Below are 23,413 nucleotides of genomic sequence, written 5' to 3'. Positions count from 1 at the left end.
GAAAAAATCTATAAGCTTTAACTATTTTGATAAAAAGGGATTTGTCAAAACTATTTTGATTTGTTAATCTTCGAAATTCATTGTGAAATAAATATTATTTTATTTTGTTTATTATTATTAGTTATTTTATTTGGCTTCTTGCACTACAAGAAAAACTTATACATTATTGTGCTAGTCCCGATAACTAATAACGATTGATAAACTAATTGAATACTTTAAATTTAATTTTTGTCTTTATTGCTATTTATAAAATTTATTGAAATTTATTCCTTTATTTTCCAAGACCCATTAATAATCCAATTTGCTCCAAATATTTGATTTGCTTCAAACCCAGATTTTATCAACATCTTATCGTCGATATCAATTCTAATATTTACATTTTCCTGTTTAAAATTTCCTTTGCTGACTTCTTCAGATTTTGCTAACTTTTTTTGGTATATAAATAAAAAGTTTCCCATTCATTTGGCCTTACTGCAAATGCAATCTACAAAAATCCATAAAGTATTTACGCAAAAATTGCTTAATTCTCGAGTTTCCCATATGACTTTGGCGTCCATAAATTTGCTTTCAATGCACTACTTCCCCTGTCTTTCTCCCCTGTTGCTTTTCCCTCGTTCGCTATGTCGATTGTTTGCTGTCTACCAACTTGTGCTGCAGTTCCCTTCCGTCTCAGCTCAGATAGTTCTGGGCAACCTTACAGATGCCACGCAGATTTGCCTGGGAATTCAATAAAGTTTGGCAAAATATTATGCCAGAGTAAGCCGCCATATTCAGGATGCCACGCCTCTTTTTACAGTCACCGACTGCACGTGCCACACAAAAGTTTTAGCCACTGTAAAAAAGGAAATCGAAACGAAAACCCTTTTGCCAGACCAAAACTCAAAGAGTCATAAAGATTTGGCTTCAAGTTTGCGTTCTAGTTCTGCAGCGCCCCCTGGCGGCCAATTGATATATGGTCAGAGTTATCTGCATATATACGACACTATTCTTTACCTGTAGGCTATAAGTGGATGCGATGTTGCTCAAATTCTAAATAAAATTAAAAGTTACTCACAGAATTTTCTTGCATTCTAGTTGCACAATTTGAATTCTATAAAAAGTAAGGGAATATATAATATGTATTATATATCAGCAGAAGCATCAATTGATCAGCAAATAATATAAAAATGTTTTAGATATTATTTAAATACCAATGCTTCTTATGTGGTGCTTTAAATCTCTCTACTTTCCTGTGAGTTTTATTAATTTATTTTTTGGTCAATTTTTTATTCTTTGGGTTTTGTTTTTGCCTATTACTACAATGCTCGAGTAAATATTCTTAGTGATTCCAATTTTTATATCAATTGAATTTATTTTTCTTTGAAAAAATTGGATATTTCAAAATACATTTTATTCCATTGTAACGCGACCGGCCAAATAAACTGTATCATCGTCTTTAATTATAAATATGAATGGATGATTAATGCGAACGTCAGTCTCAACCATGGGAAAGTTGATGTATGAAAATTTGATTTCTGAAATTAATAAATATTAATAGAATATCACAGATTCTCAATAAAATACGAACCTTGTGGGTCTTTAGATCCCTCCTCATCCACCTGAATGACAGCTCTCTGGCGGACATTATTGATTTGAATATCTGCTTTTGAATCGGTCATATCTGAGAGATTTGCTCTCGAAAATAATTCAACAAGGCCTAAACTTTTCAATGCATCTTTCAGTTCTAGATTGACATCAAATTTGAATTTTGGCAAGTCAATTTTAACCTGCATTTCATATGACTTTGGTGCAATCTCATTGATGTCCATTTGATCCAGATTCGCTATAATTTTCTTGATTCCATCAACTGATCTTGGCAGAAGAATAACCATGGACAAATTCGAATTGTTATAGGGTAGTTCCAAGGACATAGCATCCAATTTCTCAATTCTGTTTAGCCTATGTCGACCTTTTCGAGACATCATGTCAACTTGGACTGTTCGATTAACTCCAGTTTCTTGGGGTATATAAAACTCGTCTTTTCGTGTGAGTTTGCTTTCAAATGGGAATTTCCAAGAACCTTTAAAGTAAATCGCACTTAGCAACATCACTTTCATATTTCCATCAGTTTGGTCAATTAGTTGGGTTATTTTATCATTGGTGTTATTGGCTACCCAGTCATTAATTAAATGGCTAGTCGCTGAGGAGTTTGCGAAATCCACAGTATAGGGTAGGCTACCAAATATATCACTTGACTGTTGCAGGTAGTCTGGCAATATGTTAATATCACTTGCCACAAACAGACTACATGCCGAATTCAGTGTCACAGCTGCAAGGGGATTGAAACTGTGACGCCAATTGGAATACTCCATTATTGCCTCGCTTTTTGGTTTGACATCCAACTGAAAGACTTTTTTAATTTCGTCAGCCGTGTCGCCCTCTGCCCCCAAATACATTTGCCACAAACCTTCAGTTAGCAGCAGAGGTGAAAATATCACATTACTATCCGTATGACCTAAAACTGCCGCAATAATCGACGTGGTTAGCTTTTCCGTAATCACTGATGGAAATGCACAAATTGAAAACAGAAAACTCACTGCAAACTTGCAATAGAACTTGACCATTTTGATAGAACTGCAGTCAGAGTTTCCTCTGAGAGCGACTTTAAAAGACTGACAGTATATTGAATTAGTTACACTTTAATTATATTAGTTTCGAATTTTTCGCTTATTATATTTATGGATTGTAAGAAGGTGTGCACTATTTGTTTTTTTTTTCTTGGGCACAGTGAGTTAATGTAAGAAATACAGAATAATTCTCATTCCTATGTAGAAGAGCAAGCAATCAATTTGAAAGCTGTTTTTATTTATGTTTATCAGAAGTTTACAGTGGTTTTTATATTGCTGGTTAACTTTGTCAATGGAAATAACTTTCTCAGCGTTTACCAAAAATGTATGAAATATTTTATGTGACGTGCGTGTTCTTTTAGATCTTCTCAAATTCAAAAAAAAAAAAAATCTAGTAAACTTTGTGTGTGTCTGTGTGGCATCCATACTTTTTTATGGCTTTTAAGCGTGTCGCCTTCGGGTTTTGGTCCACAGCTTGCGGAACACACAAAACGCACAAAACTTTCTCCCTTATGGCTCGCTTATGAAATTAAGCAATTTTCTACTTCCAATCTCCCCACTTTCTCCTTCAGCTGGCACACACATGATGACGTTTTGGCATAGACGAAAACAGATTTACCACATACAGAAAAGACAAACTGAAGGAAGAACAAATTTTATGCACTTTTTTATGAGTTTGGCAAAGTGTTTTTAATTAAATTAATAAAATTCGGTTTAGCAGCAATCATTTTTTATGTTTACTCCAATTATAATTTAATTGCTTAACTAAATTTGCCATTTTGTTGAGCTGATGATTTATAATTGTTGGCTGGTTTTTATGAGTGATAAGTAAATTAGGGATCTGCAGACTTTAGCAATTAGGATTTAAATTGAAATTTATAGTATGTTTATAAAACTAATCGACATTAAATTTTTAGGTACATAAGCAAACGTAAACAGAAATCAACTGTAATCTGAAATGACGCTTAAAATTCCAATTTTTAAAATGTAAATTTCTGCTTTAAGCTTATCATCGTGTGGAAAAAATCTTGTGAAACAACAAAAATTATTTAAAATAGCGCCGAAGGCAGTTTGATAGGAGCAAGTGGAGCCGAGCTCCTGAAGAGATGCACTTTAGCCAAGCCACGAGGCCATCAGTGGTGCTCCTGGCTGGGGAAAGTGGCAAGGCAACGGCAAGTTGATGTTGCTGCCGTCTTGGCATCTAATTGGGGCCCTCCTAGTGCTCACGGCAACAGCGGGGGACTCCACCAATAAGATCATCTTGCCGCAGATACTCAACGGCAGCATCAACGGCGGTGGCGCCTCCGGCAACAACGCCAAACACACAAGTGGCAGCGGCAAATCAACGGCACCAGCAACTGGCGGTGGTGTCACCGCCAACGGCAACACCATCCTCGGCAGCAATGGCGTAATTGTTGCCGGCGGTGTGCCCAATGTGCCAACATCGAATTTAAACAGTAAGTAGTCCCAAAGCTTACCAAAGGCTACTTATGTTAATAATTATATTTAAAATTAAATAAATATTAAGAATATTTTACAAAATTCATTTGCAACTTTTGCATATTCTTTATACACATTAAAAATGTAAATACTTTAGGGATTTATATAAATACAGTTTTTCTTTTTTTTTAATTTACGAATCTACAAATTGCTTACTATAAATATTTTCATTAATTAATTTAATATAATATATTTTTTGTTGATGTACTATTATTGCCAAATCTCTTTATTTTAAAAATACTTAACGGTCAGTAGTTAAAGCATAAATAATTTCAAGCACTTTCAACGTAGCCACGTTTCTCTTTAATTCAACATATTGTGAAATAAAAGAGTCATTTAAGCTGTTGTTTTTTCACAAACATTATTTATATCACTCTCTCTTTCTCTTTTAATCATGAATTAAATGTATCCGAAAAAGACTGTGTGATTTTCACGCCCGTTAAAATTTTATTTATATAAAATGAAAAGAGTTGAAAATCGATTTGCACTAAAAAATTAAAGGCTCGAGTAAGTGAAATGTTTACAGGGTATTTTAAGGTCCAATTGTGATGATATAGAGTAACATAATTTCTTGTGATTTTGTAATTTGCTGCACAGTGTAATTTGTCGTACTTATCTTGGTTATCTTTATGCCTGTTGCCCTCGGCTGACACGAAAGTCTGATGCCATCAATAACACTCGTCTCGTAGACGAACGTCTACGGGCAATCATATTTACACACTGCGAGAGCAACAAAGATAGAGATACGAGATGCAGAGATACGAATACGAGAGGGATTGGAGAGTGTGGAGTGGGGAGTGCGGGGAAGTGTCGCCGCGGGTCATAAGTGATACACGGCTATATGCCAAAAATTGAAAGCCAGCAGCTGCACAGATACGACTATCAGAATGTATGCGTAAAACAAAAAAATAAAATCGGTGACAGTCAGAGCGCCAAAGAGTACCATGCCCACCATATGAAAATTCGCGCCCATTGCCAACCGACTGTCATTGTTCTCAGGTGCAGTCGGAGTCACGAGAGAGAGAGCGAGAGAGAAAGGGAGAGAAGAGCAACAAAAACCAACACAAATGTCGCTTAACTGTGCGCAAAATTTTATTCAGACAACGCAATTTATGTCGCAACAGGCGACATCAACAGCGTCATCATTCCATTCCAGTGTTCTCTATTTTACTACAATTCTCTTTTCCACTCCCTACCCCTCTTCACCTTCCTTTACCGCTCTGTCAAGCCTACCATCTGATGCTGGCCAATATCATTGCCAACTTTTTATGCAATGCCAGACATAAAGTTGTCAAAAGCGGGCATATGTGGCTAAAAACCAGGAGAATCGACTGAAAACACATATGAACTTGCATCTACATATTTGATAAAATCAACACTAGGCACATTCGACTTTAATTTCCATGCTATTTTCTCTACAAAACATATGTACTTTAATTACCATTAATTAAAATGTACATGTGTTGCGAATTTGTTTAGCATTATTCCAACTATTAAAATATTAATGCAAATTTACTTTTTAAATTATAATTTATTACAAGTAACCTGAATCTGTTTAAGGGCGTAGTTAGATGATCAAACCAGTTGTCGTTCGTTGTTCTTGTTTTAAGATGGCATTGCAGTGAGAGCAAGTTTGTATTCTTTAACCACATAAAAAAAGAAACAAATATGTGCATTTATTTTCATTTCAAATCGAACCATCAAAGTCAAGTTTGCCTCAATGTAATATGTGAAAATTTAAATATATATCTAAAAGAGGGAGAGGTTATCGCATTTAAGCTAAGATAATGGATTTAAAATTATACACACAATATGTTAGTAATTTTTTGAAATATTAATTAAATTTTTATATTATTGTAGATCCTACTTAAAATCCGCTGATTATATTCTTTGCCGGCAGGTCATCTGCGAGTCGTCTGGGTCGTTTCCTGTAGGGGAAGGAAGTGCGGGGATTCAAGGGTGTTTTGTGGGCCTCACAAAATTAAAATGCAAACACGCGCTCTGGCGCGAAATTGCAGCTGGATGGAATCCCATGATTATGCAGAGAACTTGACGCTACTGCAAAAAGGTTGCACGCTTGAGTTGCAACGGCAGTTTCGGCATTTCCTTTTTCCCTTTTGTTGCTCTTCTTTCTTGTTTTCCAATTCAAGTGCACAAAAAGTGAATGTGAATGTGAATGTGAATGCGTTAGTGAATGTGAATGTCATGGTTACATTTGCCTTGAGTTTTGCCTAATTTATGCAACTTTTGCAGTTGTTGCTTGATAATTGGAAGGCTGCCTATGCACATGTTTGTGGGCGTGGCCAACGCAATATGTCAAATGTTTACCAACTACTCATGCACGATTGAATACATAGTATGTGTGTGTTTTCGCTGGGCGCTTGTTTACTTGTGTTCGTGTGTGTGTTTACACCCAAGGGGCAGTTGCAGTTGCCAGAGCAAATTGTATTGACTTCATACAATATTACAAGTTCCTAATGTGTGTGGGTGTGTGTGTGTGTGTGTGTGTGTGTTTGTGTGTGTCTGGCGGGCATAATAAATATCTAATTAGAGTGGAGAATAACTGTAGCATACTTTCGGGCACAAGTCACAACCCATTGAATATTAAGTGACACAAATAGAGATTTGATAAATTTCAATTGAAATATTACTTCGAATATAAAATATATTTTCTGTAAAATATTGATAAAAGCCTTAAAAGAATATATGAATACGACAATTAACAGCTAATTATTAAAAAAAATCTCAATGGAAATCGATTGATTTTCGTTATAATTATTAGTGAAATAAATTTATGATAAAGCGTTTTCTAAAGCAAATATATGATGAAGTGAAGCTGAGTAGTTAAGTTCTGACTTAACTAAATATTTTCCTAAATTATAACTTATTTAAATTTACTTCCTTTCGGCAATGTGATTTAATAATTGCAATGCCAACACTTTAATTGAATTGCAACGGCATTTTATTTATGTTGGTTGGTTCAAAGCAACTAAATTCAATTATGCAAACATTGCTTTGATTAATATTTGCACTGCTATTTTAATGCCAACATAAAGTCTCAATAATTGCATAAGGAGACCAAAATGTATAAAACATTCACAAACATGGAGAGCAGCCGTTTAGTATATCAGTATATTAGTATATTCTGTTAAAATGAAAGAACCAAGTATTAGCTGAGCCTGTATCTATTTTCCATATCTTCTCAACTGTAATAGGAACTTACTTTTAAATTTTTAGATCGAAATTTTTATATTTTTAAAGCTACGTTAGGCTGCAAATTATAATTAGTTTGAGCGGCTGTAAGACTTATGGGGATTCTGGCAATACTTTTAATGGGGCTTTCACAGCAATTTAATGTATTTAAAAAATTTACTAGTCATTAAAAATAATTTAAAGGATGTGACGAAAATTAAAAATGAAATGTGAAAAGGAAAAAAAGATATAAGCGTAAAAGTATTTCACTTGTTGATATAGTATTTAGGACAAATTATGGTACACACTCTATGCACTTTTGCGTATTGTTAATTGTTAGCAAACATATGCTTATTTTTATTTACATATTCACGTTTTTAATGTCATTCTCGCCATTACTGTAGCTCTCTCTATTTAATAATATTTGATTTTTTTTCGAACGTTTTTAATCTCAACAATTATTTTATTTCGATTAATTTAATTCCATCGATTTAATGAATTATTTCTACTAATATTTGTCAAGTTATCCACATTTAAATTAACATCATTTAAAAATACTGACTATATTTGAATAAATATTATCTTCATATTTTCAGTTGTTGTTGAAGAACCCGAATTTACTGAATACATCGAAAATGTAACTGTACCTGCTGGACGTAATGTCAAATTGGGTTGCTCGGTGAAAAATCTTGGCTCATATAAAGTAAGTAAATCAAACATTTCAATAGACATTTTTGGAGAAATATATTATAATAATAATATTAAATCATAAGCTAAACTTACTACTTTTTATTACAAAGCTTTATAAATACTTATAGAAAAACTCAAAAATGTGTTAAAATTAGTTTTAAAAAATGTATTAAGATCCACTATGCGCACATACTTTTAATTAAAAATGTATGCACATTCCAATTAAAGCAAGCTGTGAGAAATGAGGCTTACATCAGTTTTAAATAAAATTGCAAATACTAATGAACCAAACTGTATATCAGAAGAAGCATATCACCTGCCGAGCTGCTGAACAAATTTAGCATACCTGTGGACGGTTTATAAATGCATTTAGTGACTGCCTCTTTCCATCTTTATTCAACCTTTAAAAACTATTTAATACCATCTAACGACATGCAACATACTCAGGTTAGACCTCAATGAGCGCACGTACTCGGTTGCAATTTCACAGCTCAGCATCTACAAAAAAAAATGCAGCAATAAAAATGAGAGAGAGAGAGAGAGAGAGAGTTGAAAGAAAAAATGGAAAACCCAGAAGCGTTTGGCAAAAAGCGGAAGCGAGAAAATTGCATCATAGTGTCGCATATAAAAATAAACTGAACCGGTTTCATGTCCGGGGCGTGAAAGTGTGCGGTGATAGCTATGAATTACACGCATGCAATACATGTAACGAAGCTGCCAGTCACTGCAGTCGAGGAGGAAGAGGGGCAAGAGGGAATATTCTAGGGAGGAACAGGGAGCGGGGGTAATCTTACACACACAGACAGAGCTACTTAAGCATGCCATCAGCTAAAGCGACTCGGGCTAAGCTTTTTGCTACCTACTTTTCGGGCTGCTCCTATTTTCCTTCATCTCCCTTTTTTAACCATTTTCTGGCTGGCATTTTATTTACAGGATGCCATGCACGTTCCACGTGTGCGACGCTTTGTCGTCATCGGTCGCTCGTATTCTTGTTGCTCTCATTTACACCTCAATTTGATTCTATTTCCCGTACACTGCGAAATGGCAAGCCAAAATTCTGTCAAGATATCAGGTGGTCCCAGTCGTCTTGTTAGAGAAACTATCCCTCTCAATCTCTCTCTCTTTCGATCCCTCTCTTTCACACTCTCCATTTCTGTCAGTCAGTTAGTCAGCCAGTTGGCTTGAGCTACTTGAGTCAGCTTTTAGAGTACTCCCTAATGATGCTCAAAGACATTCGCTTGCCCCATCGTTGCATCAATTGAAGCGCTTTTGATATTCATAGTCGTGTCTCCACTTTCATGGTAATGATGTGTTTAAGTATGAAAATCCAACTAGTGCTTGATCTTTTTGGGATTAACTGCAATTGCTAAGAATATTAAAAACCTTCTTTTTATGGTCACCTCTTTGAGTAAAGCATCTTAGTGCTGTTCACATGGCGTATGCGCAATGCCAGCTACTAATTAATTAGTTGACTTTGATATGGCTTTCACTTTTGATGCATTCATACTTATTCTGTGCTTTCACTCACTTTGACTTTACCGTTCCTTTTTCTATCTCCATCTGCTCTATAATCCCAATCGCAATCGCTGTTGTCTTTAGAAAAGTTATCAAATCGTTTTCGCTCATTACACGCAGATTTATTTTCCAGCTGCTTAATTACATCTCATTCTCTGCTATTTTTTACTCAAAATGATGGAAAAAATGCTAATGGTGCATAATTGGATGAAAATCGGTCTTCTTTTCCGTTTACTCTGCGCGCGGAATTGTTATAAAGTTATTTAAGCAATTATTTGAGCAAAGAGAGAACTGATAATACATTTTGTCGAATTAACTCTTTGAATTAGAATTTATTATTCCGTTGAAAGTATTCTCACATGCATCCTTTGACTTATTATAATATATATGATTATCGCACCGTTTAAAAATAGAAGTTTTAATAAAATTCATTTATTTTTCCGTTTTATATTATTGAACTCTTACCATTTGCTCATTTTAGGTCGCTTGGATGCACTTTGAACAATCAGCCATTCTCACTGTCCACAATCACGTGATCACGCGGAATCCTCGCATTAGTGTCACGCACGACAAGCACGACCGTCATCGCACCTGGTATCTGCACATCAACAATGTGCACGAGGAGGACAAGGGGCGTTACATGTGTCAGATCAATACGGTGACGGCGAAGACACAGTTCGGCTATCTGAATGTTGTAGGTGAGTTGGGAAAATTAATCGCAATATGATGGGAAACCTAATCATCGCTTGGGCAACCAATGCAGCCTCAGAATGCCCCAAAGGTAGACAGAAATCGAGGCAAGTGCCACTCGAAAATCCTGTACAAATACGCGATGAATTAAAAAATAATTTATTTGCCTTCAAGCGCGGAAAGCTCACATAAACCATGACAGAGAGTGAGAGAGAGAGAGAGAGAGAGGGGTAAGTGAAGGAGAGAGAAAACAAAACGCAGGCAACAGAAAAAGCCGAAAGCAAAATTTGCTGTGTGTGTCCAGTGCACAGTTCAGTGAATCTTTTACCCAGGCGGAATTATTTTCCTGGCTGGCAAACAAACAAATTATTAAAAATTCATGCGATATTCAGCCAAACGGCAGCGTATATTTTTTAATTACAAAAAATTAAACTCACTCTAATACGAGTACCTTGATACAACAATAAAAAGAATTTAGCAAACGCCAAAATATTATATTTTAAATTAAATGTGTGAAACAAATTTTTAGTTACGAAATATTAGCATTTATCATGGTCAAATAGTTCTCTAATCAAAATGTGAGCTTAGACCGATCGACTAACAGATACCCAGCCATTATACTTTTTCATTATTCATCAATGGAAATAATTAAGACTACAGATTCAACAAATAAGCATATTTGTGATGTCATCTCATAGTTCCTGGTATTAATTTAATTAATTTATGTGGCTAGATTTACTAACTGTTCTGTCTTATTAAATACTGACAGAAACTCATCCGACTTCTTCTGACATTTTACAGAGTATTCAAATAAGTTTTTGGTTATATGTATACGGGCAATTATGCTGCACATAATTGTATTAACATTTTATTTATATAAAATCAACAAACAAAATAAATAGAGCTTCAATTGATCTTTTGACAGGCAGCGGACAAAGTGTATCAGATAACTATAAAGTTTTTATTCAATAAACAATATTCAAATCAAAATTCAGCAGAATATTAATAATACCACTGTCAAAAGTTAAATGTAAAAAGTCAATTGCTTAAAGTACAAATTTATATTGGATGAAGCAAATATAATTACTGGTTCATTTTTAAATTGAAATCCTAGGCTAAAATATTAAGAAATTTATAACGTTTTTCTTGGAGCGCTTAGTGAATACATTAAAATTAACTTGTACTTAAATTATCATAATTATCTAAGTTTTGATTATGATATTCACAAATTGGGATTATTTTAAAAACCGAAACTTTAAAATCTAAAATGTTAAATATTTTGTTATATAACTGAAACTGAGTAAGAGCAGTTAATGCTTTAAAAGTGGCTATGACTTTTGAATTAATTCGAAGCAATATAGCATTAATATTGTGCATCAATTGCACAATTATTGGAATAATTATGAAATGCATATTGAATGCTGCGATTTGAAATTGAAAACATTTCAATTGCAATTGCAATTTCCTGTTGATACCAAATTGACGCCAACAAACAATGCAATTTATCACCTATTTTAACTGCCGCTTAAAATTTGACTACATTGCATTTTCGGAGTATTCATTAAATTGGTTCGAGCAAAGCATTGCAATGGTGGAAAATATTTCTGATATTATATATATATGCATGTATGTATTGTATGTCGGGGTCTTTAATCTTAAATGGTTTTCATAATTACTAGTTGAATGTGGACCGGGATTGTTTTGTTGGCATTTAAGCGGATTATGGGTATAGTAATTTATCAGCAATTTTGAATAAATTTTGTTCTTGATACAACACTCACCACATTACTTATTGTGTTTTGTTTTGTCCACAAACAATTTACAGTGCCACCAAACATCGATGATTCGCTGAGCTCGAGCGATGTAATAGTTCGCGAGGGTGCCAACATTTCGCTGAGATGTCGAGCCAGTGGCAGTCCCCGACCCATTATCAAATGGAAGCGTGATGATAACTCGCGCATAGCCATCAATAAGAATCACATAGGTAAGTGGAAACGCATCGGACAGTCTCCATTGAGCATCAATCATTTAAAAGCATTTCGCATTTACCTACAACTTCTCGCCTCACTTCTCTCATTGCAGTGAACGAATGGGAGGGTGATACGCTAGAGATAACCCGCATCTCTCGCCTGGATATGGGTGCCTATCTCTGCATTGCATCCAATGGGGTTCCCCCTACGGTTTCCAAGCGCATCAAAGTCAGCGTGGACTGTGAGTACAAGGGGGGCAGCTTTCTGACTGTTTGTCATGCCAAAATGATAAAGTGACTTTTCTCTCTGCCTCTATCTCTATCTCGCCGCCTCCCTGTTTATCTGATTTTTCCAACATTTACTTTGTACTCGCTGTGCGCTGAGTTAACAATTTTGTTAACACAAACAACAAGTCGAGCATTTTTTAGAAATATTGACCAAAAACTAAACACAGTTTTATAGTTTATTCATTGGGCTTCAGTTCGGCAACGATTTTCAATTTATTTTTCGTTATGTGTTACGTGTGTTGACCAACATCGTTTGTAGCCTAACAAAAAACTACCTTTATAAATTTTGTAGAGTTGGATTTTTAGTGGACCTGAAAGTGGAAGTGGTCGTATACGAGTACGTGTGTTATTTGTTCTGTATTCCGGACAACTCATATTTCCATTTCTCGGGATTAAAGTTGATCTGATTGTGGGTCAAATAACATCCACAGTGGCAGAAATATTTGTTTTAGTGCCACAATATTCTTATACTAATAATAAATTTGGAATGATCTGAATTTAATGACATTACATTACTTGAGATTTTATTAATTGCAAAAATTTATAATCTCTTTTGAGAACAGTTGATGACAGCAAATATATTCATATATTAAATGTGCCTTAGTAATGTCTGGATTGTATTTCATTCAGCAAAATCTGTAATAAATACCAGATCTTTTTTTCCGCCGTAAGGCAAAAAAACGTTACCCATTTGTTTAATTCCAAGTCCACGAATAAAATTTAAAATGTTGTAATATTATATCAACTAAAATAATTAAATTTTTATTTAAAATAAAGGCTAAAAGTTTCTGTTCTTCGTACAGACAATAAGCTTAGCTTTTTTTATACAATTTTTAGATACACATTTAAATATTACTTATATAAAATGTTGCAAATGAATGGACTCATTCTTTTAATCAATACTCCGTATTAATTCCATAAAATATAGGCTCCCCAATATTGCCCCATGCAGCCCAGTGTGCTTGTGTGATTGCAATTTGTAGCACCACTTGTGGCTGCCGCATCAGTTTGAAGAATCTCAAAAAAAAATATATATAAAAAGCAAGCCCCAAATCACTGTGCAGTTCTTTTTAAGATTTATTACAAGCGACAGTCACATCACATGTTGTCCGTGTGCTGTCATGTCAGCTGAAAGCTGCCTGCAACAATCGAGGTGGGCATTTGAGGCGAAGGGGGGCGTGGCAGTGGGTGGGCAGCTCAGTCGTCACACAAAATTTGCTCGTTTGCTGTCACTTAAAAATGCCGCAAGCATAAATCTATTTTTGTTTTGTACACGACAAAACAAACCAACGACAGCCAAACAAAACCCGAGACCACAGGGCAAAACGACTAACGAGTAGCTACTACCTAGTACACAGTACCCAGTACCCAGTAACTGGTAACTCCTTGGCTGGCTACAAAAAAGCGCAATACAAATTACACGTGTGCAGACATAAAAAAGAAACTTCAAATGCTTGATTGCTGCAGACATACAAGGGGGAAAAGAGGATATGGAAGAGGGTGATGGAGAAGGGAAGAAACACTGCTCCCAAATGGTCAGCAAGACAAACTAATTTTATAATATTAGCGGTGCAATGGATTGCTTAAGCAAGTTATATTATAAACAACAAATTTTAATATAATACAGCAATTGTTTTAATTCAATTAATTTTTAAAAATCTTATAAAAAGAAAATTATTGCACAGTTTTAATTTATTTTTTGTACACAAATTAAAACAGCATATAAAATTCAACAAAAATGTTATTATATTTGTATTATATATATTAAATGTTGCCCTGAATTAAATATCACATTTCAAATAAATTTTAAACTTAAACGATTTAACTTAAAACTGAAATACAGGGAATCAAACCGAAACAAATATAGGTTACGGTTTCGGTTCCGGTACGTCCCGAAGTAACTATTTCTGAAAAGGTTCTATTTCAGTTTTTTTCTTTCGGCTCCGGTATCAGTACCGGTACGTAACGGTACAACAAATCAATTTTAAAACATTTTAAAATCTTAAGATGTCGTTTTATAATAAATATGACATCGAAATAAACAGACCTAGGGTATACAAAATTTGTTTGAACGAATTTAAAATTATTTGAATGTAGAATATATTTAGAGTCCAAATCATGATCATAATGACATTCCGCTTGAAAATCGGTTCAGTTTTGATCAAGTTTTGACAGTTTTAAATTGGTCAGACTTCGAAGCTAGTCAGTTTACAAGTCAAATTTTTTATCCAATTCTCATGATTTTTTACAAAAAAAATGAAAGGTCTCAGAATCAAGTTAAAAGTGTTGTTATATACTAATTACGATATAAAGAGTTGATTAAAAGTGAAAACTTGAGATTTAAAATTTTGAATTTTCGAAATTTCAAAGGGGGGACCCTTAGAATCGAAATCAGTATCTAGTAGAATTTAGAGGAAAATATTTATTTTTAAGAATTTAATAAAATTTTAATGCAGAATGAATTAATATGCCAAATAATGATTAAAGCAACATTTTGTTAAAAAATCGGCTTAGTTTTGATCAAGCTATGACAGTTTGACGTTGGTCAGACTTCGGAGCTAGTCACTTTACAGGTCAAAATTTTTATCCAATTCTTCATGATTTTTTACAAAAAAATGAAAGGGGTCAGAATCAAGTTTAAAGTGTTGTGAAAACTTGAGATTAGCATCGAAATCGAAACAATTAAAATAATATTTTGTGTTAGATATTCAATTTATTAATAATAATACTTAGAGATTTGCTCAAGTTTTAGCTAAATATATTCAAGAGTCCCGCTTTAAGAGTGGCAAGCGATAAAGCCTCTCTCCAGTCTCTATATACGCAATTAACAGAAATAATCTCGTGCCTGTCTTAATGCCACAATTTGTATGCACTTTGTGCACCAGCACTAGAAGAAGCAGCCACAAAATCCAATTTCAGTTATTCGGCTTGATATTCCAATAACCCATTCCCAAAGCAAAACTATGAAAACTTGGGAAATGTGTTGGGGAGAAGCGACTTTTGCTTTAGTATAAATAAATATCAAATCGAACGCTGATTTTTAAAAAATTTTGTTGCTCAACAAATTGTAGAAAAAGTCGAAAGGAGAAACAAATTTCCAATTCATTTTTGCACATAGAAAAAGTGTGTGTTGAACCTCCCCAAACAATTTGTTAAAACAACTGTGACAGCTTGCATATGTCCTTTAGCCAGGACACACACGCATACCAATGCACAGTTCCCCTGCCCACTCGCCATCTTTGTCTTCTTCTCCCTCTTTCTCAATTTCTCTTTTGGTGTATTTTGCTGTGTATTTGTACGTTTATTGTGGCGTGCGTTGCTTAACAAACAGGAAGCAACAAATTCAGCTACTGTTTCCGGTCTGAGTATATGTGTATATGTGTGTATGTGTGTGTGTGTGTGTGAACTGGTTTGTTTCTTACATTTCTGACTGCATACTGATTTGTTATCCTTGTGCAGCAGCAGGACATAGTGGTAATCGTATGGACAACATATGCTGCGAACGACCCCTTAACCTGACGCCACTTGTAAAAAGCGATTCCCAGTCCCGGTTTGGGTTTCAAATCGTCAACCTAAGCAGCTAATTTGGTATGCAATTCAGATATTTCCACATTGATATAATTTCTTGAGGGTTTTTATACAATTTGTCACTGCTTAACAGAGCTTTAAAGACGAAGATCAGAAAGCAACTGGAATTCTTATGTACTTCATTATCTATGATCTAATTGTGCACTAAGTTAAACATGACGATGATTAAATACTTTATCTTTTATACATATTTGTTGAATAGACTTTTCTATTGTTTATATTCTGTAAGAGTGATAAATTAATTTTCTAGCATTTTTAATTGGATCAAAGCCAACATTAAAGTAAAATATTTTAATAATCTTTTTTCCAAATTATTAACATAACTCCAATTTACAATTTAGCTAGCATGGTCTTATCATTCCAAAGTTGTCATACTCCCTGAAAGGGTATATTGTTATACAAGAGCACTCGACTCGACTTTAGTCGACAGGACAGGCACTTCCTGCCCACTCCTTGGCACTGATTTAAATTACAATTGAGTGGCGACAATATTGTGAACGCTGAACAGAAGCTAAAGAAAGCAGATAGCAAAGCAGCTAAGTGGCCAGTGGCGAATCAGGTAACTGCAAAAAAAGGACTTGAGTCAACAATAATTTAGCCTGGCAGCGCAAGGATCAGAATAGGAGGAGAAGGAGGAGGAGGTCGCTGAGTGGTTTGCTGTTTTCGCCTCAGTAGTCAGGTGGACATTGAGTGACAGTCTTGTCTGGCACTTTCTGTAGAAAATTGCAAGGTGACATTGCTGAGTGTAAACAACTTGAAAATTAGCAGTTAATGAAGCCTCGTTACGGGCTTGGAGTGTGAGCCAAGGATTACACTTATAGTCTGTATACCTTTGTCATTGTTCAACGAAGATGGCGACAGAGAAAGAGGACGAATTGATTGCAACAAAAGAATGTTTTCACAATATTTGCGGAATTAGTGTAATAGCAAATGGCCAAGATGATGATGATGGCATTGAGCATTGCGATTGTGATTGCATTGTGATTGGCTAAATCAGCTAGAGAATGGAGCATGAAGAAGTCTTGAATTAAATATCTAAGAACGTGCAGTTTAATGGGACCGTGAGTGTAGAGAGATAAGTTTTACTTTAAGGAATGTATTTAAAGTGATCGGCTTGTCTATAGTTGTCGATTAAGAATATCTAAGAACGTGCAGTTTAATGGGACTGTGATTAGTCTATAGCTAGATATTAGGAATACCTAAAACTATTGGACTATCAAAGAAGTCAATTTCTAATTTTGAAAAAAGTCTCTCTCTCTATTTTTTTATGATCATAAAAGTTAGGTTCTATCATATAAAAGTAATTCACGGTAAACAAGACAATGGATTTTACAAATATCTGAATACCTTCCTAATTTCAATTCAGTTAGTTTAATTTCTTACAAGAAAATATACCAACAATACCTTGGCAGTTCCTAAAAATACTCTTCAGTTCTGGGACTAGAAGAACTTGTCTCCTTGATTGGAATGGAGTCCAGCACCATTCAGAACTTGCAGCTTATTTTGGTTTGCAGACTGAATAAATTTATTAGAACATTTTTCATAGCCAAAAGTGCTGACATCTTCTGACCAAAGCAAACCAAGCCAAGCAATCTCTTTAATTCATTTTAGTAAGTTTATAAGTTTTCCCTCCTGTCTGCATATTGACAAACAAAGTTTCAAGTCCAATTTATGCATGCATTCTAGTTGTTTGGCTCGTCCAACATTTCTTTCTTTTCATTTTTTTTAAGGTCTTTGGGTTTGGTTCTGGTTCTGGTTTATGCAAATGCAAAGTCAGGCCAGATCTTAAGTATAATTTTTTATGCAACTGATTTTCATTTAAATTGAGAGGCAAGTCGCAAGTCAGAAGGCTGTGTCTTTTTTTCGCCTAGGAGAAAGTTCGCTACAGTTTGCACACATTCAAAGTACGTAAAAAGAGAGCTCAAAAAAAAGCAAACTATTTTTCTACTCAGCGAATGCATCTCATGAAAAATCTTATGAATAGCATTATTCAGTATTTTGCTTGGATTGTTTTTCACTTCCTCTCTCAGTCTTTCGGTCTGTTTGTTATTTGGGTGCATCTGTTGAGCTCTTGAGCCTTGTAATTATATAAAAGACACCTATAGAAAATTTTGTCAATGTGTTCCCAAAAAATCAAAAGAAAAAAAAAGAAAGAAAGGAGATCTCTGTGACAAGTTCTACCTACACTTCAGATTCACCACACCGCACAGTTTTAATTAAGATATTAAATGCGAGTCGCAGGTTTTTCTTCTTTTTTTTTTGTATGTTCTCAATGAGCACTAATGAACTTTTTTGCATTTGCCATAGTTATGGTTGGAGCATGAGCTCGAGCCTGAGTCTGTCATCATCATTAGGATGGGCATAAAAAGTGCCCGGCTATAGACAATGGTCTCTTCTTTCATCCATTTGCCTTGTCATTTCGCTGACTGTTTTACCTTTTGTTGATTTATGTTCACCACGAGCTGACAATTAAGCTGCGGCTCAAAAACCTAAAGGGTTTTCACGGCTTCTCTGTTTTACTGTCTCTATCTCTCTCTCTCTATAAGCTGGTAATTCCCTTGGCCCCTAAACAATTGAAATTTTAATCAGCTTGGACACAAATTAGCGTCGTTTTTATGCTTATGAAAAGTATCGTCAAGCATCTGAGCTAACGGCTGCCTTTTGATGGGTTTGCTCTGTTTCCTCTTTAGTCCTGTTATTTTGTAGTATCCTTAATCAAAAGTATATTAAGTATCACGCGGCTTAAGTGTGACAAAATGCGCAACTTAATTAACTTGTCAACGGGTTAAGTGAGGTGACTGGTCATTAAATCAGCTGAAGTGTTTAGCAACGAGGTAAACAGGCACACAAAATACTTTTTAGATTACTGTGAATGGCTTGGAAGATAGTCGTAAAAATAAACTTGAAAATAATGTGCAATGGTATTTTTTGAAAAAGTATATGGTTGTTTTTAAAATAAAGTATTTATATATATATGGATAAGTAGATGTTGCATCATTTGAAAAATATTGTTAAATTTCATAAATTTATTTAAAATTCCAAAAAGACAAAACTCCAGAAAATTAGTAGAGAATTGATTTGGAAACCAACCGATCGAAACGTCGCGACGCGTCGTTGCTCCTGAAATGACAAAGAATTTTTTTGGCTTCAGATTTTAAAATTGGTATTAAAAAACGTGTGGTCCGGTGGCTCAGCTGTAAGAGTCGTCGACCTATTACATAACTGGAACTACAGTTTGAAAAAAAAAGTCTGGGTTCGAACCCTGCCGTAACTTACCTGTTGTGTTAATATTTAAAATTGCATTGAAAATGCTTAAGGTAGCATGTAGCGTGCTCAAAATATATTTAAAATATACTAAAGAATAAAAAACGAAATATATATAATAGTTTGAGCTCAATTTGGTTTCGAGTATTATATAATTTTTTAAATCAATCAATAAACAAACATTTTTAATTTCGCCAAAAAGTATGCTACATTTTTGTTTTTAAATTCATTTGATAACTGAATTTAAACCAGCATTAAAACTACTCTTATAACACTATAATTAGCATTTATTATTATAGTTTTTGTACTCATTATGCATTATTACCTTTACAGTTCCACCCATGCTGCTCATACCACATCAATTGGTTGGAGCACCCGAAGGTTTCAATGTTACCATCGAATGTTTTACGGAGGCTCATCCAACGTCCTTGAATTACTGGACACGCGGCGAGGGACCAATCATACATGATTCATTTAAATACAAGTGAGTAAAGCCGATTTTCATATCGTATTTAGTTAGAAATAAAATATATGAATTAATTTCATTTTACCATAGAAATAAAATATATGAATTAATTTCATTTTATTTCACTTATTCCCCATCTTCCACTGCACTTTCAGAGTCGAATCAAGCGTCGGGGTGCCTGCTTATAAAACGCATATGAAGCTGACAATTATCAATGTGGGAAGCGGCGATGATGGCATTTATAAGTGTGTGGCCAAGAATCCCCGAGGAGAAACGGATGGAATTATACGATTGTATGGTAAGTAAATAACTTCAAAACGCAATGGCTACGACACCATTAAGCACTCAGTGCTCGGCTCACTCGATGGCAGCTTGTTGAAAAGTTGCTAACAAATGCATTTTTAATTGTTTGCCAAACAAAAGTTGCAAAAACATCACCAGGCAGTTGAGCAAAATATGTTGCTCATACGCCACGTGGTGCAGCTTGACTGGCATTGCAAAGTCAGCATTTGGTTTGAATCCTTTGCAATGTTTGCTCGCAAGTAACTAAGTAAAGAGCGAAATATAAGTTTCGCTTACAAATTAAAAACAAAGAATTATAATAACAATGTTTTAATTGATGCTGACTCTCAGCTATTTTCTGTTTACTTTAAAATAAATGTACGAAACTGAACCGTTTTAATATAAGAACCTGTTTGGCTCTAACGAGTTCAGTTACAACTTTAAGCCCAATTCGGCTAATTAAGAGATTCATGTCCAATGAGTGGAATGGGAGGTTTGAGAAACTGCCACACTGGCCTTAACACAAATTGACAAATTTCAGCCATTTATCCATTGAGGCGAACAAAGCAACTCTGCAGGGCAACACCACACACAAAAAGGCAGAACAAAGAAAATCTCAACCACAATGGCCCACAAATGGGCTGACTTAATTGCCTGACACGCTGCTGACCAACGGTCGAACACAGTTCAGGGCTTTGCCTGGCGAAATAAGAGAGGATAAGACGAATTCTTAACACCTTTGAATACCCTACTGGGTACTTACTCTGGCTCCATCATCTGGCTGAAACGGAAGGCTCTAGCCAAAGTGTGGTAAGGCAGCTGCTCAAAGCCATAATCAAGCCACTGAAAATCAAGTCACGTGCTTCGGTTGAGGTGCAGAATTGGCTGGGCTGACTTCTAGGATTGTCGTGACAGAAGTTTTTCCTTTGCACAGGAAAGGGCAGTAAGTCTGCGGGCAAGGACTCACATGAGTTACAAACCTCAAGGCAAACTTAAATTTCTATCCCTTCGATGATATAACTTCTATTTTTTTCACTTTTGCAACGCTTCATTTTTGTAGCTCAAGTTGAGAGTTAATATCACGTTTTTAGTTTAATTACGTGATGGATTTGCTGAGGGCAGCTTAAAGTTGCCAAAAATGTTGAAGTCAATGCGAACTTGAGATTATACAATTAACTTAAATATAGCTTATAGTTAAATTATAAATAGAAAATAATATACAAATTAAATCGAAAGTTGTATTCGAATTAAAAATTGGAATTTATTTGATGCGAAGAACTCTTAATTAAATTGTAACTCTTTAGTAGACCAACTACTTTTAAGTCTACTTTTCCATTATAATTGACATAAGGCACCCCATATTTATTACATTAGCAATATTTCCCATAACTGAAACTCACACGGCAAAGCATTTTAAAAGGGATTCAAAATCAGTGCTTTAATTAGATTCTAATGAGATTGCGCCATGAATATTCTACCTTTAATATAATAAGTACTATCATAACTGAAAACTGTTTGACAATCAAAACGATTTTGCATATTTAAAATAGTTGCTGGAAATTGCAGTTACAATTTGGCAGATTGAGCAGAAAACTTCAGGGATGCCATAATTAAAATGCTTTAATTGAAAATATCGATGATGTAGCCGGAAAACAATAATAAAGATAGCTTTAATTATATGATTGTGTGGAGGTTGTGTGATGCGAAATGGGAGTTATTCTGATGCACATATTGTCACATAATGAAAATATAAAATAATTAGCATTTTGTGTAATCAACTCGGGCGTATGATTCTGGAGAGGGCTCAAAATAACAGACAGCGCAATTTTTAAATAAATAAAAATAAAACAACATAAAAAATGGAAATCAAATACATAGAATGAAACGTGCTGAAAATGTCAAAATTGATAAATTTTTATGCAAATTCAGTTGACAAATAACAACAAAGACAAAATGCTGAAATACATTTGTCGAACAAAAACAAAAATATGTAAAGTAATCATAAATAATATATGACAATGAAAAAAATGTATATAAATTGGCACACCAATACATTCTCATATGTTTGTAACAATTGCTTAATATATGGAGGGTGAGGTTGAATTGAATTAAATGATTATAAATCTAGAAGAAAGTTTTAGTAATAGAACATTTATAGACATTATATATAACTTTAGTTTATAGAAAATGCTAGTTATAATATCGTAAATATTTCTCATAAAATTCTCTGCCGTTTTAGTTTCATATCCGCCAACGACAGCTTCTTCGGGTCTCTACACAACTGAATCGCATTGGAGTGAGGGAGGCGGCAATAATATCGGATATGGAAATCCCGACTCGACGCGTTCTATATATGGGCAGGATAAAAGTGAGTAGAGTTCGAAAGAGTTCATCTGATCATTAAAAATATGAGACAACCTCCCTGGCACCTTGTTCACTTTACCAACACACATTTCTTCTCAATCTCTTTCTCTCTTTTTATCCAAATTCTTTCTCACTAACTCTTTCTATTTCCTCTCATGTTTGAATACATCATTGAAATACCTCAAGATACGCGATATCAATCGAATTTGAATGAAATCGGTTTATCAGAACAAAAATCATTCCTAGATAAAATTCAGAACGGAGCAACAGGAACTGGCAGCCCCTCGGGAACCGCCCTCGACGGCAACGTGGACAGCGACGACGCCAACAGCATTGTGGCAATAGCGTGGCTCGTAATGTTACCAACTTTGTTAATAACTCTGCGAGCTGAGGTTTGTTTTAGGCATAGCTTAAGTTTATGTTAGCCAAAGCAAAATGTATCTTAGAGCTACATATCCATATGATAGAGTTAAGGCTTCAGGCAACACGAAATAGCAGACACAATTAAAAAAGAAGATACATACATATACTTATTATAACAAGTAATCGTATAGTCCTTAGTAAAGAAGTCCCTAGTTATGATCCGCCCCAAAAAAGATTGCAACACAGCCAAAAAGAGCTTGCTGCTAAGATGATAATGTGAAATCCATAACAAACATGAACTTAGCTTAGACCTGTATAGGAAATCTCATCATCATATTGAAATTTTTCATGCGAAATAAAATTTTATTTGAATCAATGCTGTGTTTAAACTTTCGTAATATAATCACTTTAATCGCCTTGAGTTGACTATTGTTTAATCATTTGTACAATGATATATTTGTGCGTTAAACGCTAAAGACATTTTTATACACACACCCTCATACACATCCCGTTAGATATACATACTCCTTAAGGCATAAAACGTTATATGCAAAATTAAGAAAAACCAAACAAACACATATCGAGAAATAAAATCACTTAAATTAAATTGAAGAAATATAGATTAAATAATGTGTG

General features: G+C 34.6%; 2 protein-coding genes across 3 annotated transcripts; one reads left to right on the top strand and one right to left on the bottom strand.

Moving 5' to 3' along the window:
- Positions 1-1,343: 1,343 nt before the first annotated feature.
- Positions 1,344-2,599, bottom strand: LOC117780867 (serine protease inhibitor 42Dd-like). 2 transcript variants are annotated; one of them, XM_034617544.1, is made up of 3 exons: positions 2,447-2,599; positions 1,568-2,389; positions 1,344-1,514 (listed from the first exon to the last, which is right to left on the bottom strand). In XM_034617544.1, exons 2-3 carry the CDS (start codon positions 2,349-2,351, stop codon positions 1,390-1,392), a joined length of 909 nt encoding a protein of 302 aa, XP_034473435.1. In that variant the 5' UTR covers positions 2,352-2,389; positions 2,447-2,599; the 3' UTR covers positions 1,344-1,389. The 2 variants fall into 2 exon arrangements, with proteins under 2 accessions (XP_034473435.1, XP_034473434.1); XM_034617543.1 differs by having other exon boundaries at positions 1,568-2,599.
- A 1,187-nt stretch (positions 2,600-3,786) lies between these two features.
- Positions 3,787-23,129, top strand: LOC117780890 (lachesin). Its single transcript, XM_034617578.1, has 9 exons — positions 3,787-4,063; positions 7,895-8,001; positions 9,985-10,201; positions 12,019-12,177; positions 12,276-12,404; positions 19,636-19,786; positions 19,924-20,066; positions 22,290-22,418; positions 22,601-23,129. The coding sequence occupies exons 1-9, from the start codon at positions 3,787-3,789 to the stop codon at positions 22,837-22,839; spliced, it is 1,551 nt and encodes a 516-aa protein (XP_034473469.1). The 3' UTR covers positions 22,840-23,129.
- The last annotated feature ends 284 nt before the right edge of the window (positions 23,130-23,413 follow it).

This window comes from Drosophila innubila (assembly GCF_004354385.1).
Source record: "Drosophila innubila isolate TH190305 chromosome 2L unlocalized genomic scaffold, UK_Dinn_1.0 4_B_2L, whole genome shotgun sequence".
Taxonomy (NCBI): Eukaryota; Metazoa; Arthropoda; class Insecta; order Diptera; family Drosophilidae; genus Drosophila; species Drosophila innubila.
Note: the sequence above shows the minus strand (reverse complement) of the source record. Positions and strands in the feature narration are given on the sequence as shown.

Bases quoted from the DNA above. Each gene is read 5' to 3' on its own strand.
- LOC117780890 (XM_034617578.1), top strand. From the start codon at position 3,787: ATGTTGCTGCCGTCTTGGCATCTAATTGGGGCCCTCCTAGTGCTCACG. The intron at 10,202-12,018 runs GTGAGTTGGGAA...AACAATTTACAG, and splicing joins CGGCTATCTGAATGTTGTAG to TGCCACCAAACATCGATGAT. The intron at 12,178-12,275 runs GTAAGTGGAAAC...CTCTCATTGCAG, and splicing joins CATCAATAAGAATCACATAG to TGAACGAATGGGAGGGTGAT.
- LOC117780867 (XM_034617543.1), bottom strand. From the start codon at position 2,435: ATGTATTTGGGGGCAGAGGGCGACACGGCTGACGAAATTAAAAAAGTC. The intron at 1,515-1,567 runs GTTCGTATTTTA...TATTAATTTCAG, and splicing joins GGGATCTAAAGACCCACAAG to AAATCAAATTTTCATACATC.